Source organism: Pelecanus crispus, chromosome 1 (assembly GCF_030463565.1).
Source record: "Pelecanus crispus isolate bPelCri1 chromosome 1, bPelCri1.pri, whole genome shotgun sequence".
NCBI classification, from domain to species: Eukaryota; Metazoa; Chordata; class Aves; order Pelecaniformes; family Pelecanidae; genus Pelecanus; species Pelecanus crispus.
In genome coordinates, this window is record NC_134643.1 from 72,397,397 (window position 1) to 72,412,627 (window position 15,231).

At 41.5% G+C, this 15,231-nt stretch overlaps 1 protein-coding gene across 1 annotated transcript in view; it reads left to right on the forward strand.

The window, feature by feature from the left end:
• The window catches only part of PTPRO (protein tyrosine phosphatase receptor type O), a 157,208-nt gene that overhangs the window by 125,462 nt on the left and 16,515 nt on the right, over positions 1-15,231 (forward strand). The window contains 5 exon segments of the mRNA XM_075714319.1: positions 4,916-5,055; positions 7,706-7,838; positions 9,081-9,201; positions 11,158-11,226; positions 14,734-14,817. Coding sequence (XP_075570434.1) covers positions 4,916-5,055; positions 7,706-7,838; positions 9,081-9,201; positions 11,158-11,226; positions 14,734-14,817 — 547 coding nt within the window.

Sequence of the window (15,231 nt, forward strand, 5' to 3'; positions counted from 1 at the left end):
GACCAACACCCCCAGGTCCTTTCCAGCCACTCTTCCCCAAGCCTATAGCATTGCATGGGGTTATTGTGACTGAAGTGCAGGACCTGGCACTTGGCCTTGTTGATCCTCATACAGTTAGCCACGGCCCATCGATCCAGCCTGTCCAGATCCCTCTGCAGGGCCATCCTACTCTCAAGCAGATAGACACTCCCACCCAGTTTGGTGTCATCTGCAAACTTACTGACGGTGCACTCAATCCCCTCATCCAGATCGTTAATAAAGATATTAAACAAGACTGGTCCCAAACCAGAGCCCTGGGGAACACTGCTCGTGACCGGTCGCCAACTGGACTTCACTCACCACAACTCTCTGGGCTCGGCCACCCAGCCAGGTTTTTACCCAGCAAGGAGTGTGCCCGTCCAAGCCATGAGCCACCAGCTTCCCAAGGAGAATGCTATGGGAGGTGGTGTCAAAGGCTTTACTGACGTCCAGGTAGATGACATCCACAGCCTTTCCTTCATCCACTAGGCGGGTCACCAGGTCATAGAAGGAGATCAGGTTGGTCAAGCAGGACCTGCCTTTCATGAACCCAGGCTGGCTGGGCCCGATCCCCTGGTTGACCTGCACATGCCTGTTGAGTTCACTCAAGATGAACCTCTCTATGATCTTTCCCGGCACTGAGGTCAGGCTGACAGGGCTGTAGTTCTCCGGATGCTCCTTCCAGCCCTTCTTGTAGATGGGTGTCACACTGGCAAGCCTCCAGTCATCAGGGACCTCCCCTGTTAACCAGGACTGCTGATAGATGATGGAAAGTGGCTTGGCAAGCTCCTCCGCCAGCTCCTTCAATACTCTTGGGTGGATCCCATCCAGCCCCATAGACTTGTGAGTATCCAGGTGGCGTAGCAGGTCATTAACTGCTTCCCCCTGGATTATGGGGGCTCCATTCTGCTCTCCGTTCCCATCTTGCAGCTCAGGGGCCTGAAAACCCTGGGGATAACTGGTCTGGCTACTAAAGACTGAATCAAAGAAGGCATTAAGTACCTCAGCCTTTTCCTCATCCTTGGTGACAGTGTTCCCCCCCACATCCAGCAAAGGATGGATTACTCAAGAGGAGCAAGAGTGGCAGAATCTGACTGTAAGTAGGAGAGTGGAAATCGCTTAATGCCTTATTGGGAGAACAGCTCTGCTCCATATTTGCCTCCCTAAGGTCTTGAACACAGGCAGGTTTTGGGAGCGGTGACTCAGGCTTCACAGCTGAACTTTTCAATGCAAAACAGAACCTTCCTTGGTTTTGACAAGCCTATTTCTGGGTCTGTACTCTGCCACTTGGTCTGGTTTCCTGTCTCCTCGCCTGTCTGGACATCTCCATAGTCTTCCAACACCAAAAATGTACCCTTAAATACAAATCAATGACAGTACGCTTCACAAAAACAATTAGATTAATGGCTGTGGAACCCAGCATCATTCTAGGGGAAGTATGTGTAATCTACTCAAAGAAACAAAAAAAGACTTAAGAACTTCATCCTTTAGGTAGGACTTTAAAATATAACTTTCTGCCCGACATCTTTTTTGTGAGGAAGACTGGGCACTACACCATTGTACCTTAAGAGATTTTACTTCACTTTTGCACGCACATAGAGTTATTGAGCTCTAGGTACCTAAAGCTGTGAAATTTTGAAGTGTGCCTAACTGCTTTTACAGGCATTAACTCCACTGTGAAGGTGGGTAAAGAAGAGTTAGTAATTTCAAACTGGATTATCTTCTCTACATACGTAATAAACCTTTTGTGAGTGACAGTGAAAGAAGTGAATTTAAAGGGCTCCATGATTTCTAATTGAATTAGAGGTCTTCAAGCAATCATTGTTTATTCGTGTTTCTCAATAGCTCTTACTCAAATCTCTTAAACAGTGCTGGGGCAAGCAGTACAGCCACAAGAATCTGAAATTCTTCCAGGACTTTCCACCAAAGGGAATATTTGAAAGATGCAGACATATTCCATGGATTTTTCCCTTCCCTATGCAAGTCCTGTCCACTGTTTTTCCCATGCCTTGTGTCTGTGCACAGTTAGGTGTGTGGGTTCAGGACTGAGTGGGTAGATGTGTCGGGTGAGCATATCCCCCCCGCTACCATTGTCCAGATATTTTAGGGGGGTATTTCAAAATATCAGCTAGCTTTATCTTTCAGACAGGTCCATTAGTGCCATGTATAATTCATGTTGCACATCCTGCAGCCTGAATTCCTTTTTGATAAATCACTTCTAGACTTCTGGTTGTTGGTTTGTTGTGAGGGTTTTTTTTTTTCTTTATGCTGTTTGAACTTTGAATAGACAATAGTAAGGATATTTTACCAGAAGTTTTCCTTTTCTCTGTTTCTGAGGGAGCAATGGGAGTTGTAATTAGCAGTGGTGGGAACTGACTCTAAGTGATAGACGACTCAGCACTTGGCAGTCACTTAGGCATTCCTGCCAAATGTTCTTCCCTCCATGATGTTTGCTTCATCCTGGCAACTTTCCACTTGCAGAAAAATCAAGCCATTTGCTGGAGGCAAAAGGAGGATTTGCTTGGGATGATGCCCAAATGCAAAACACATATTTTAATTGAGGCCATTTTTTTACCTGGAGTGAGGGGTGGAATATGTTTCTGAATCCAAGACCAGATATATGGGTGTAATTAAGGGAGAGGGATGCTTTCCTATGTAGTTCTGGGACAACATGTGCACTGCATTCCCCGTGACACAGAATAAGCCACGTGAATGTGCCTCAGTCCCTACCCTGCTCTCGTCAGTGCTCTCCCTAATGCCAATATAATCTTGGCAGCCTCCAACCCTAAAACACTGATCTGATTGTCTGAGGATCAGATATGTCTCCAAAATGTCTATAACCACTTGAGCAAGTCCTTTGTGCCAAGTTTTTTGTGGTGGATCTTACACATCACGTCCAGGCTCCCATGACAGCATCTCACAGAATGAGAAGAACAAATTATTTGTGAAGGAAAAAATAAGAGCAAAATACTGTTGTACATAGTACACTGCATGTAGCATGTCAGGATCCTGGAATCAGGTAATTGTTTGAGAATGACAACTTTCATTAAACATCCATAGATTAGGAAATATGAAAACTCTGGAGAACAGCTTGGAAATGCACAACCCAAACTTTGCACTCTCTGAAGGCAAACCAAGGGGGGCCAGGATACCTGAGGCTTTGAAAGCTAGGGATTGCCAGTACCTGTTGTGTGAGCTCTTCAGGATGAAAATCAGGATCAAGCCTTGGTCTTTAAATAATCTTGGGGAAAAAAAGTACATCTTGTCTTCACACTGTGCCTAGGCTGTTTCGTCCTCTCCCTGCTCCTCAAGGTTTTCCCTCCTCCTGTGCTTTCCATATTCCATGTTCATTCAGGTGGGGTTGCAGTGAGGGGTGGCCCCCACTGGAGGTCAGCGTAGCCCCCCACAGGCCACCACCCGCCCAGTCACGGGGGTCCGTGAGCGGCGAGGTGGCCCTGGAGGGGACAGCCGAGGCCACCCCACATGGGGCGGGTGGCACTGGGTGCGGATCCTCATCCGTGTTTCACAGTATCTCTGATGCCATCTATCCCAGGAGACCCCCAACAGTCCTCCTACCACAGGGTTTTTTCCTTCTTGCCATGTAGGAACCTCAGTCCCTTGTATACATTTGCCCATTGCCAGTTCATCTGGCACAACAGCAACAAAAATCAAAGCAATAAATTGAAGACCCCCCGAAATCTGGACCTCTGCATTCAGTGAGGAGAGAAAATTCCTGCAACTATCTGAAACGAGTGCAGACCCAATGGCCCTTAAATGTTAGCCTAGGGGAAAAAAAAAAACCCCAGACTACAAGACTTTTTTAAACTGCTAATTGACTAAATATTTCCTCTGCTACAATTAAATGAACTTAGACAGCCTTCGCTTGTAGGAAGCTGCTTCTTCATCATCTCCTGGGGCAGGCCTTGTGAATGTCCTGGTTTGGCTGGAATAGAGTTAATTTTCTTCCTAGTAGCAGGCATAGTGCTGTGTTTTGCATTTAGTAGGAGAAGAATGTTGATAACACGCTGATGTTTTTAGTTGTTGCTGAGTACTGCTTATGCTAATCAAGGACTTTTCAGCTTCCCATGCTCTGCCAGGTGCACAAGGAGCTGGGAGGGGGCACAGCCAGAATAGTTGATCCAAACTGGCCAAAGGGCTATTCCATACCATATGATGTCATGCTCAGTATATAAACTGGGGGGAATTGGGTGGGGAGCAGCGATCGCTGCTGGGGAGCTGTCTGGGTATTGGTCAGTGGGTGGTGAGCAATTGCATTGTGCATCACTTGCTTTGTATGTTATTATTATTATCATTATTATATTGTTATTATTATCATTACTGTTTTACTTTATTTCAATTATTAAACTGTTCTTATCTCAACCCAGGAGTGTCTCTCACTCTTACTCCTCCAATTCTCTCCCCCATCCCATCAGGGTAGGGGGAGTGAGCGAGCGGCTGCGTGGTGCTTAGTTGCTGGCTGGGGCTAAACCACAACAATGAAGCAAAGCTTTCTCAGGCCGAAAGAGTTGCTAACAGGTGGACAGTCATCTTCTCCCCAAAAAGCTTCTGTTAACATCACTCTATTAATAGAATCTATTAATAGATCATCCTCAAACAAGGGTTCTCATGAAAAGGGAAGTGAAGTAATTATCCAACTGTCCAAATAGAGAACAGTTTAAATAGAGAAGAAAAGCCAACACACTTCATCATCTTCCCATTTTACAGTGGCAGTTTATCTCTATGAGAGGCAGGGCTTTACATTGGCAGGCTTTATCTGAAGGAAATGAAAGGTAGAAGGGCATCAGACATTGCTTTCATTTTTGTTCGAAGCTTTCTCTTCTCAGTTGTCTAGAAACTTAAAGATGAGCTTAATAAAGGGAGATTTTCTCTCAACCAGAACCAGCCCCTCCAAAATCACTGTTTGCTGTCAACAAGACTCAGACCTCCGTGACTCTGCTGTGGGTGGAAGAAGGAGTGGCTGATTTCTTTGAAGTCTACTGCCAGCAGGCTGGATCTGGTCAGGAAACAAAAGTCCAGGTATGTAAGCATCTCTTTGGTTTCTGCTCTTCATCTCTGAAACCGAGATTGGGCTTTGCATCTTTCTGTTTTGCTGTCTGCTGCTTAGCATTGGTGTGTAAAGCCCAATGACATTTTATGCTCAGTACATAGGTTAGATCATTAAACCAAATGTGGGAAGGTGGTTCAGAATTAAACCTTTAAAAGCTAAACTACTAAAGCATTTCAAATACTAAAATATTTCATTATTTTGCAGTATTAAAAATTGGCTTCTGTTTTATTGATGAGATGATTATAACTAGTTGGACAGAAGCCGTGTGCATCCAGCAGGGTGTCAGTTTGGCTAGTCATGAAAATGGCTCCAATACACTCTGTAAAACCTAAAAGGCCACAAAACTAAGGAAATGTCAACGGGCAGCAAGGGAAAAATGGTCAGGTAGCTTAATAAGAAATGAGAAAAATAGACATATCTAGATGCCATGAGATCTTTTATGCAGCATTTAATCATTTCTGGCTTACTTTATTCCCAGTTTTGAGAACTGTTAACTGAAGTTCAGTAGGACCTTCACTGCTATTCAGAGTACCTTTATGCTGCAAATGTGGCTGTTGCTCATGCATTTTGTCTCTTGGGGTATTTCCTTTGAGACCCATCTTCTCAGCCTCACAAGTGAACTTCCTTTTCTCTCTGTCCAGTCAGAGTTAGGTACCTGTGCTCAGAGGCCACCTGAATATCTGAGTGTTTAGACTGGTAATGTTGTTCAGCGAAGAATAGAGCAGTAGTAGTTTCAATTCCTTGACATTCAATGCTGTGCAATATATGAGGCTTACTTCATTCATATTTTAGCTGATGGTATAGTGAATCACTGTGATTACATGCCATGAAATGTCATTCTCTCATGTGAACTGTCACACGTAATGGGGAATCATGCAGAAAAAAGGAAAAAATAACCCACTCAGGCCACTGATAATCCCAAAAGAGATGTATACACTCTTTAATCCTATGGAAGACCAGTCTGAATTACTTAATATTCTTTTTAAATTGAGAAAGGCACTGACTAAAGGGAAAAAAAAAAAAGTGTGTAAATGCACTTTAATCTTTTGGATAGTTTGGATTCCACATCTAGATTCCTGATTTTTCGCAGTGAATAGCTAAAGATCGTGAAGTCATTATCCACTTAGCAGAGATTCAAAATAATGGTGTGATCAGGCAAGGAAGGTAGGACAGGATTTGCAGTTATAGTGCAGAGCAGATCTGGTTTAAGAACATCAGGAAAAGACTGCTCCATTTGGCAGGAGGTGCAGTGGGTGTCTTGTTTGTTGATGTGAACATCTGGCATGGGAAATGCACAGAGATTGTCAGCTCATTTCTCATTAGGTTCGTCACTCTCTTTTCTGTCTCTATGAAAAAAGGGGAAGGGCTCCTTTTTGAGCTGTAAAAAGGGATGCTTTCCCATTAGACTGGTGAAAATTCTTGACTTGTGATTTTCCATGCTAATTACATGAACATTTTTGGCCCTTTCCTCCATTTAAAAATCAATAAAATGAAAAGCAACAGCTTTCCAGGTTTGAACATCTTGGGTTTTGCTTGACTAATTTAAATTTCCCAGAGGGGAAAATGGAAAACATCCAACGAAGTTCAGTTGCCCTCCTTTCAGCTCAGGGAATAAAAGTCCCCTCCCTTACACTCATGTACATGTGATCTCATCTGTGTAACGTACCTCCAAATTGCACTGCAGTAGGAACCCTTGCTAGTCTAGAAGGAGCCCATGAATGACAACAGGCCACTGCAAAAATCCAGTGCTCGGGACTCGTTGCAGCATCTTGCACTCCTCATATGGAGTGAGTTCATTTATAAAACTTCTCCTTGTTACCTTTTTAAACCACTGGCTCAGTGTCCCTATTTTCCAGCCCACCCTGGGTGCTGCTGGAGAGTACAAAAAAACTGCTGAGGACCTTGAGGACCTATATCTCTAAGTCAATGCATGTGTTGTATTTGTTTTCTTTTGCCATATCAGCATTTATGAAACACAAAATTGTTTACCAGGGACATAGTATAAAGATATTATGTAGAGTTTCTACTCCCTAGAAAAACTGAGGTGTGGGATACCTGATCATGTTTATTACCCAAAGGCTTTGCTCTAGCTTTGTTTTTCACTTTGGCCATGTGAAAGGCTCATAGTTCTTCACGTCCAGAGGAACTGCCTCAGAGGCAGAGATGACACATATTCATGCGAGGGTGTAGAGATTGTGACTACCTTGGCCACACTTTGAATAAAAATAACTTTATTTTCTTTCTACCTGTATGGCTTAGTAATGAGAGCTCATGAGCTCTGCCCATCTCTGGGGATGTCCTGGGGGTCACAGTGCCTTCCTCCACCATGTATGTGCCTGACCAGTGCCCTACAAGGCACCCTCTGCCCTCCCTGGGGCTCCATGGGGTGCTCTGGGCTGTTCCTGCTGCTGTTTTCACCCCTGTTCCTCTCCCCTCTTCTGCCAGACTGCCAGGCTACCTGCCTATTTTGTCAGCTTCCCTGGGTTTCGAAGTGCAGCTTTCTTTCACCAGATCTGATTTTACCTGGTCAAACATATGGGTGGAGAGGGGAGTACTGATTTGTGCTCTTGTGTTTACAGGAGAAACAAACTTCTGTGTATTTTTCCCCCATGTTTGCAGGAACCTGTCACTGTCTCTTCACACGTGGTGACCATTTCCAGCCTAACCCCTGCCACTTCCTACAACTGCAGTGTGACAACCTTCAGCCACAATAGCCCCAGCATCCCCACTTTCATTGCGGTTTCCACCATGGGTAAGCAGCACTTCCCTGCTTTCTTCTTCCTCCTCCAGCTACGACATCTATTTCTCCTTGCTTTCTAAAGCCCTTCCCGGTAATGCTGGCCCCAGGGGTTGTTTGTATCATGGAAGGGCTGCCAGATGTAGATGGGATGGGGAAGCAGCTTTAAAAAGTCCTTAGAAGAATCCCCACTGGGGGGGTTGACTTGGGAAAATATAAACTAGAGGGTCAATTCTCTACTGGGTTTTAGAAATCAGGGACCTAGTTTGTGGTGTCAAGGGTGAATATCAGGGTACTGCTTGATGACATCTATGGAGAAAAACGTCTTCTCAGCCTAGCCCAAACTAGAGGAGAATCACATTTATAAGCTGCTAAGGCAAAAAAATCGCTTTCTGCTTTCAGTGAAGAAGTGGAGATAGGGTGAGAGAGAAGGAGAAGGGCCGCTGCAGGACCTTGAGCAGTCACACCCTGAAGGGATAGCTCCTGATGGAGGCTTCCTGGGCATGTCATGAAGCCAGGCTCTGTACTGACTCTGAAGAAAGAATATCAGTGTTGAACTGCCCAGAGCACTGGACTTTTCTTTAAAATCTCCCTTCAGAATGATCAATGTCACCTCTGCTTAGTTAGGGAGTTGTGTAGCTTTAGTCACTGGTCCTATACATCATACACCACTCCATGCTGGAGTTCAGTGTCTGATACATAGCTTAAATATCTCCATGATTTTTAATCTAAAAAATGCTTCTCTAGACAACTGTGGATGTAAAGTTATTGTATATTTTGTTAAAATTTATTTGCCAAAGTAATTCAATCAATTTCAACCCAGTATATTACAGAACCTCAGCCTGTTATTTTGCTTTTTGGGTCAGAAAAGGTCTTGATTATTGTTGAAAAATTATTTCAGAGTGGAAATGTGCTTTGGAGACATAGATGATGATGAATATCTGTATTGTATATTTCCTTCACCCTTTTCTCTTGTGTTATGAATGTCAGGTAAAAAGCAAAAAGGTAATCAGAACATGCCAGATTTTAATAAAATGCCAGAATGAAGTCATTTCCCCACAGAAATTTTGTAAGAGCAATAACTAGTCAAAACCTCCCTTTATCTCTAGTGGTAGATTTTTCTCTCTGTAACACTCCAGGCTGAATGAGATCAGTTCAGAAAAATGACACTATCAACATTCAGGGGAAAAAAAAACCAAACCAAAACTCTCAGTGCTTCTGAAATGAATAACCAAGAGTCCTTGTTTGTATGTACAGTCACCGAGATGAATCCAAACGTAGTGGTAATCTCTGTGCTAGCCATCCTAAGTATCCTTCTCATTGGACTGCTGCTGGTGACTCTCGTTGTACTCAGGAGAAAACATCTACAAATGGCCAGGTAAGCCCAGATTTATGCTAATTCCAAAAATTTCGAACAACAAACACATCATGACAATAGTTGCAATTGAGGATGCTTGTGTGTATGGTGCTACTTGAGATGCTTGTGAACAGGATACCTTCAAAATATTTGTCTTGCTGCTGTTTGGGAATAGCGTGTCTTGTCCCCCTATCTACCTTCATTCTTGACCTGAGTTATAAGCCTCAACCTTTGTCTCATTTTGAGCTTTGCAAAATTGGGTCTATAAGAAGTGCAGTCACTTATTACAAAAAGATTGTGTCAGGAACCTAAAAGATGATTAAGATCTGAGGCAACTGGGCATGAGCAGGACATCAAGATGCTTTGTAAATCTTTCATATGGTTTGGAACAGGAGATTTTCCATATCAACAGATAAGATGGTTTGTTCATCAGGTCCAGGATGCTGCACTTCAGAGGCCACATAAGGCCTGAGCCCTGGCAGCCAAACCCCTAGGATGAGGGAGGATGTGCCCAAGGCCCTCAGAATCTCTCTCTAGAGCATTTGCCAGTCTGCCCCCAATCCTGGTCTACCAATTGTCCAAATTCTGCATTCATATGGGCTTCCTTCCTATGGAAACTGCAGCATGGGAAAGAGTGTACAGGCTCACTTATGTCTTGTTTTTCTATACAGTCAGGATGCAGCCAAATATACAGTGAAAGCCACAAATCCAGAAGGGATCTCAGGTCCTGCTGTTCACCTATAACATTAATGATCCCAGTTTGTTGTGTCATACAGATGAAGGGAAATATTATCTTGTAGGAGTAAACTTTTTTTTACAGAACCTGCGGTTCCTTCAGCTATGTGCACTAATCATTTGTATCTGAATATTGAAATTTAATTTCCTTTCTCTGATGGTCTTACCTGTAATGGTTCACTTTAATGTGGGTTATGTTATGGCCTGAGTGAACTGTAGAAGTTTCTCCAAACCCTCGATATATGTGGTTCACCTCCTGGTTTTGGAAATGTCTACAGTCTTCATCCTTTTATAATCTATGTGATATATTTTATATTAATTTACTGTCCTGTGTCAAGAAAGGAAATGATTTCATGTAAAAAAACTTATGTGAAGAATTTTGCACTTGGCCACCTAGCAGATACTGCATTTTATGTGTCGTGTCTTGGCTATGTATTCCATGCAACAGATGACCACATCACATACATTTCGCAGGCTATCTCTTTCAGCGAACATTATGTGGATTGTTCCTTTTACATGTAACTGGCTCTGTGAAAATCCCAGCTAAATTCATTCCCTTTCCTATTTAATTACTGTGCAGGCAGCCCAAAGCTTTTTCTTTTTCTCTTCATCACTGCTTCTAGCCACAGAAGATAAAAACCCCTGAAGGAAATTAAAAAAGTAAATCCAGTAAGAAGCTGCAAGCAATTGTTTGCTTAAGTCAAGGAATCAAAAATAGTCAAGTCAGTTTATCATTTGTAGCTGAAAATAATGGACTTGTGATAAATTCACTGGAATGTTATTCAGGGAATTAATTTTTTTTCCACAATTATTTTGTGAACTCAAAATTACAGTGATCCTGTCAAATAGAGAAAATTATACACCTTCTCCTTAGAGCTGGGACAGTGGATATTTAGTATAGAAAGGTAAATATTTAACATGTGTACTGAGGCCAGCAACTAGTGCTGGCGCCAGACTATAGAAAGCCCAAATCTGGACAGAAGATGAGGTCTGTTTGAGATCTTCATTAGCAACTTCTCCCTTGTTTCATTCTTTTTAAGCATTATTAGGAAACCTGATCTCAGGTGGTGTTGAACATTTATTGGTTTTGGACAACTATGTTAAAATATCTCAGACCTAGTCACAGATGTGAGTGTTCAGCACTTCTCTGCAACTCCAAGAGTTCTCTGTTCAATCAACGTCATTGCAAGCGTTGTAAATCCAAAAGTGGTAACTTTGTACCCAATGGTCTTCCTGAAACAGGGAGTGCGGGGCTGGAACCTTTGTCAATTTTGCATCTTTAGAGAGAGATGGAAAGCTTCCCTATAATTGGTGAGTGTTTGAAGCAAAGTGTTTAATTATGTTTTTCCCCATCTCTGCTTTTTGGCAAATATGATCTTTAAACTTAAGTGCTTATTTTTCATGTCATCACTGTCCCTCTGTAAGGTAAAATTACTATACCTGTTATTTTAGTATTTTATTTCTTGAATGATGACTCAAGACTATGTATTCTGTCACCTGCTATTTTTAGTAGGGAATGATGTATACATGTCAACTAAGTTGCACAGATGTGTTTTGGGAGTATATTTTTTTTTCTTTCTCTTACAGACATATTTCCTAAAATAACACAAGTGTAGAAACTTGATCTATAAATCCATTAGCACTTCCATAAAGATATATTTACATCCAGGAGTAAGCTTGCCTGTGGATGACCAATTAGCAACTGTCTTCATGCAGTGCCATTAACTAATTTTTCCTTGCACTGCAAGACAAGGACAAGCCAACTCAAACATTTACTGTAACTTAATGTTCAGTGCTGTTAAAAAGACTCAAAAAAAATCCCCCCAAAACCCCACATATTCTTGCTAGTCTAGAAAACTACCTACAAGAGTTGCAGGCACTGACTATGGACTTCAAACCATCACTGACACCATCAGCTGAAGAGAAGTATTTGAACAAAGAAAGTCTGTAGGATTAGTTTTTATAGAAGCAAAAGGGCTCTGAGAGCTACCTGACTGGCACCTGTGTGGTCATTTCCATTCCTATTTTGATAATCAAATGGGTGCTAATGACTGACCCAAGGTTTACTGTTTTGTTGTTAGCAATCTCCACAAAAACCTCTCATCTTTCAAGTCAAGTCCAAACACAGATATTTAAAAGCATACTGTCAGCCCCACTGTGTAGGAAGAAGACGACAGGCACCTTGGTTTTACACCCGTGTTCGGCTTTGTTGTCAGCCAAAAAGTTGGAAAGAGGAGTTGGTGCGCAGGGAACTGCTTCTATGATCTCATAAGACACAGCCTGCCAGCAAGGATGGGTTTAAACAGATTGACACTGCACTACAACAAGCCTTTTGCTAATAAGCATGCAAACTGAACTAGCAAGCCCAGCAAATCTTGTCAATACCTCACTGGGCTGCTAATTAACTGGATATTAAACAAGCTTCACTTGCGTGGTTTAGCTTTAATAGCAGCCAGCTGTATGCAGTACAAACTAATCTCTCTTTCAGCTTCTCTTGCTTGGATTATATTAATGGAAAAGAAGACAGAAGATCAAACACTTATGTTAATTAAATATCCAAGCTCAAATCAAATGATTTAACTAGCAACAGAAGTTATTAAAACCATAAAAGGCTTTTTTTATGGGAAGGGTAATTATTTAATAGGTTTGGATGTGAAAGTGACAGTTCTTGTTGCTTGATTTGGTATGTGTGTATGTATGTGTGTGTATATATATGTGTATATATGCATATATGTATACATACATAAATTATGTTATAAAAATATAAATTGGGGAAAATATTCTTGCTTAATATCTCCACAAATTTTTGGTAACAGAAGGCAGTGCACTCTAATCTTATGGTCCTGACTTCTCTGAGAGTTAGTAAAGACACCTTGTTTTGTGTGCCTCTGTTGTCTAATGTCAAGACCAGATTCACTGTCCAGCCAGGCAGACAAATGAAAAATATGGCCCTAAAGACAGGTAGAAGGATTAAAAAAAGAAACATTTTGCTTGGGGTCATTACAGGGATCTAGTAAGGGAGCTTATGGGCGTATCCACTGATTACTAAGGAAAGCTCAGCTCAGCAGAGTTTTCAGGATTTGAGCAATCTCTGCCTCTTTTTCTTTTAATTAAATAAAATTGTTCACCTGAGCAGTAGGTGAAAGACTATATAGTTCCAGGAAAACAATATTGTATTTATTGAGCAATTAGGTATTTTTCATATGTTGAATGAAATAAATTGTTTTCTATGTTGGAGTTCCTAATCTGTGAACAATATAAGTAGGTCTGCGAGCACGTTAGCCTGTGATTTGATAAAGTGTGGAAATTTCTCATGATGATTTGACAATGAAAGACGACCCAGGCTCGAATAATTTCTTCTGCCTCTGTAGGCAAGAGGAAGTAAAAATCTCACTTCAAGTTTCCCAAAGGAAACTTCTCTCTTCTAAGCCTAATGTAAACCTCTCTGTGGCACTAGAGATGTGCTTATGGAAAACCAAATTTCATCCTCAGTCCAGTCCCATAGAAACCTTAACAACAGATAAGCCCTAAGGCCCTGATGCTATAACCACTCTGGCATATAATTAACTAGAAAGGGCTCTTGCTTCTGGCTGACCCACACAATCCCTACCAACACCTGGAGAAGGTGCCCTGAAGAAACTGTGCTGCCCGTTTTTTCTTCAGCAGCAAAACTCATTAAAGCATAACTCGGAGTTTTCACTGCATGGGCAGAAGTTTTCCACCACTGGTTGAAAGATTAAGATTAGAGATGATTACATTTGAAGTGACTTGCTTATCAGGGAAAACACAGTATCTACCAACTTCACAAGAGCCAAGAGTACTGAAAAAGGAAATTTCACTTTGTGGGTCCTCTTTAGAACAGAGGTAGAAGGATGGTATTGCTTTTAGGACAGCAGATTTTCTGATGGGGAAAAGACATGCTGAGGGTGTATTTGGCAAAAAGTCCTGCTACTGGGGCAATTGTTTAAGTTTCACGAGTTTTTCACGTTTGCAAAGTACCCGTAGCCCACTCCACCAAAAGGCAGAACAGGCCTGAGTGGGTTGCCTGGATTAGTGCATAGCAAAATCTGGTAAACAGGTTGCAACTACAGAAGTTTATAATGATTTTGTACTCAAATTTACTTTAGCCACAATGAAACCTGCTGTGAATAGTTATTCGTAGAAACCGCAGTTAGAAGTAGTTCAAATAATGTTTTGCTGAAAACCTGGGAGAGAATTTAAAGCACTTAAAAATGGGATTCTGCAAAATGTTATACGGATGTTTTCAGAAATCTGACTCAATAGAGGGTATTAAGAGATATTGAAATGATCTGAATTTATCTCTGACACAGATGTTCTGATATCCAGAGGATCACTTGCAGGAGCAAACGTGGGAGATTATCATAGTTGTACATGGTAAAAACAAACTATGTCTGTCCTGAAATATCTCAAAACATCAGAAAATAGACTTAGCACCACCTAGGTAATGGCCATGAACCTGTGGATGAAATTTTCAAAGACATTTTACTGTCTGAAAATCTGCCAGTTTATCAATTAACATTGATTTAGAATAACAGGCCTGAATCAATACCATAAAACACATTTATTTTGGTCATATAGAATTTTATGTTGGATAGCTGAAAATCCTGCATAGGCTGTCAGGTTGAGGACTAAAAATTCTATGGATGCTAATAATATTCTTATGAAGTAAGTAAGAGGAAACCTTTATGGGTTTAGCTGATTTTTAAAGTAGAATTTGCTGATCTCCTGATTTCTGTTTGTCTTACTAACTCTCCTCACTTTTTCATCTTTATGTATGTTATTTATTAATGCTCACAGGCGTAGAAGTGTATTTGCTTTCCTAACTCTGCTACCCTCATGCCTTTGGACTGATTATCTTTTGGCATTTTATATTAATCCTTGGTAAGTGATTTACTTGTTTTTCCATATACAATGTGTAAACAATGTTAATTTCTATTCCATGAAAAAATGTGTGATACCTTTGTTTTCAAATGGGTCAAAGCTTTGAAGGTATAATTTTCTTGTATTAGAACATAGATTGGAGAGGATGTGGGTATCAAAGTATTTGCTACCCTGCTTCATCTGGTTTGTCTGTTTATGCTCCAACCCATTTTGGTATTAAAAAGCTAATCTTACAGTGGTCATTATATTCATCTCATTCCTCTTTTTGCAATTTTTGCCACTTCATTATAAGTCCTGGCTTCTTCTGTCCCCGTTATTCATCTGTTCATTGCCTGGCATTGCCTTCTGCTGCTGCTGCTGCTGCTTTTCTATTACTAAAATTGCTTGATTGTGCCCCTCCTGTTTGGTGTGTGA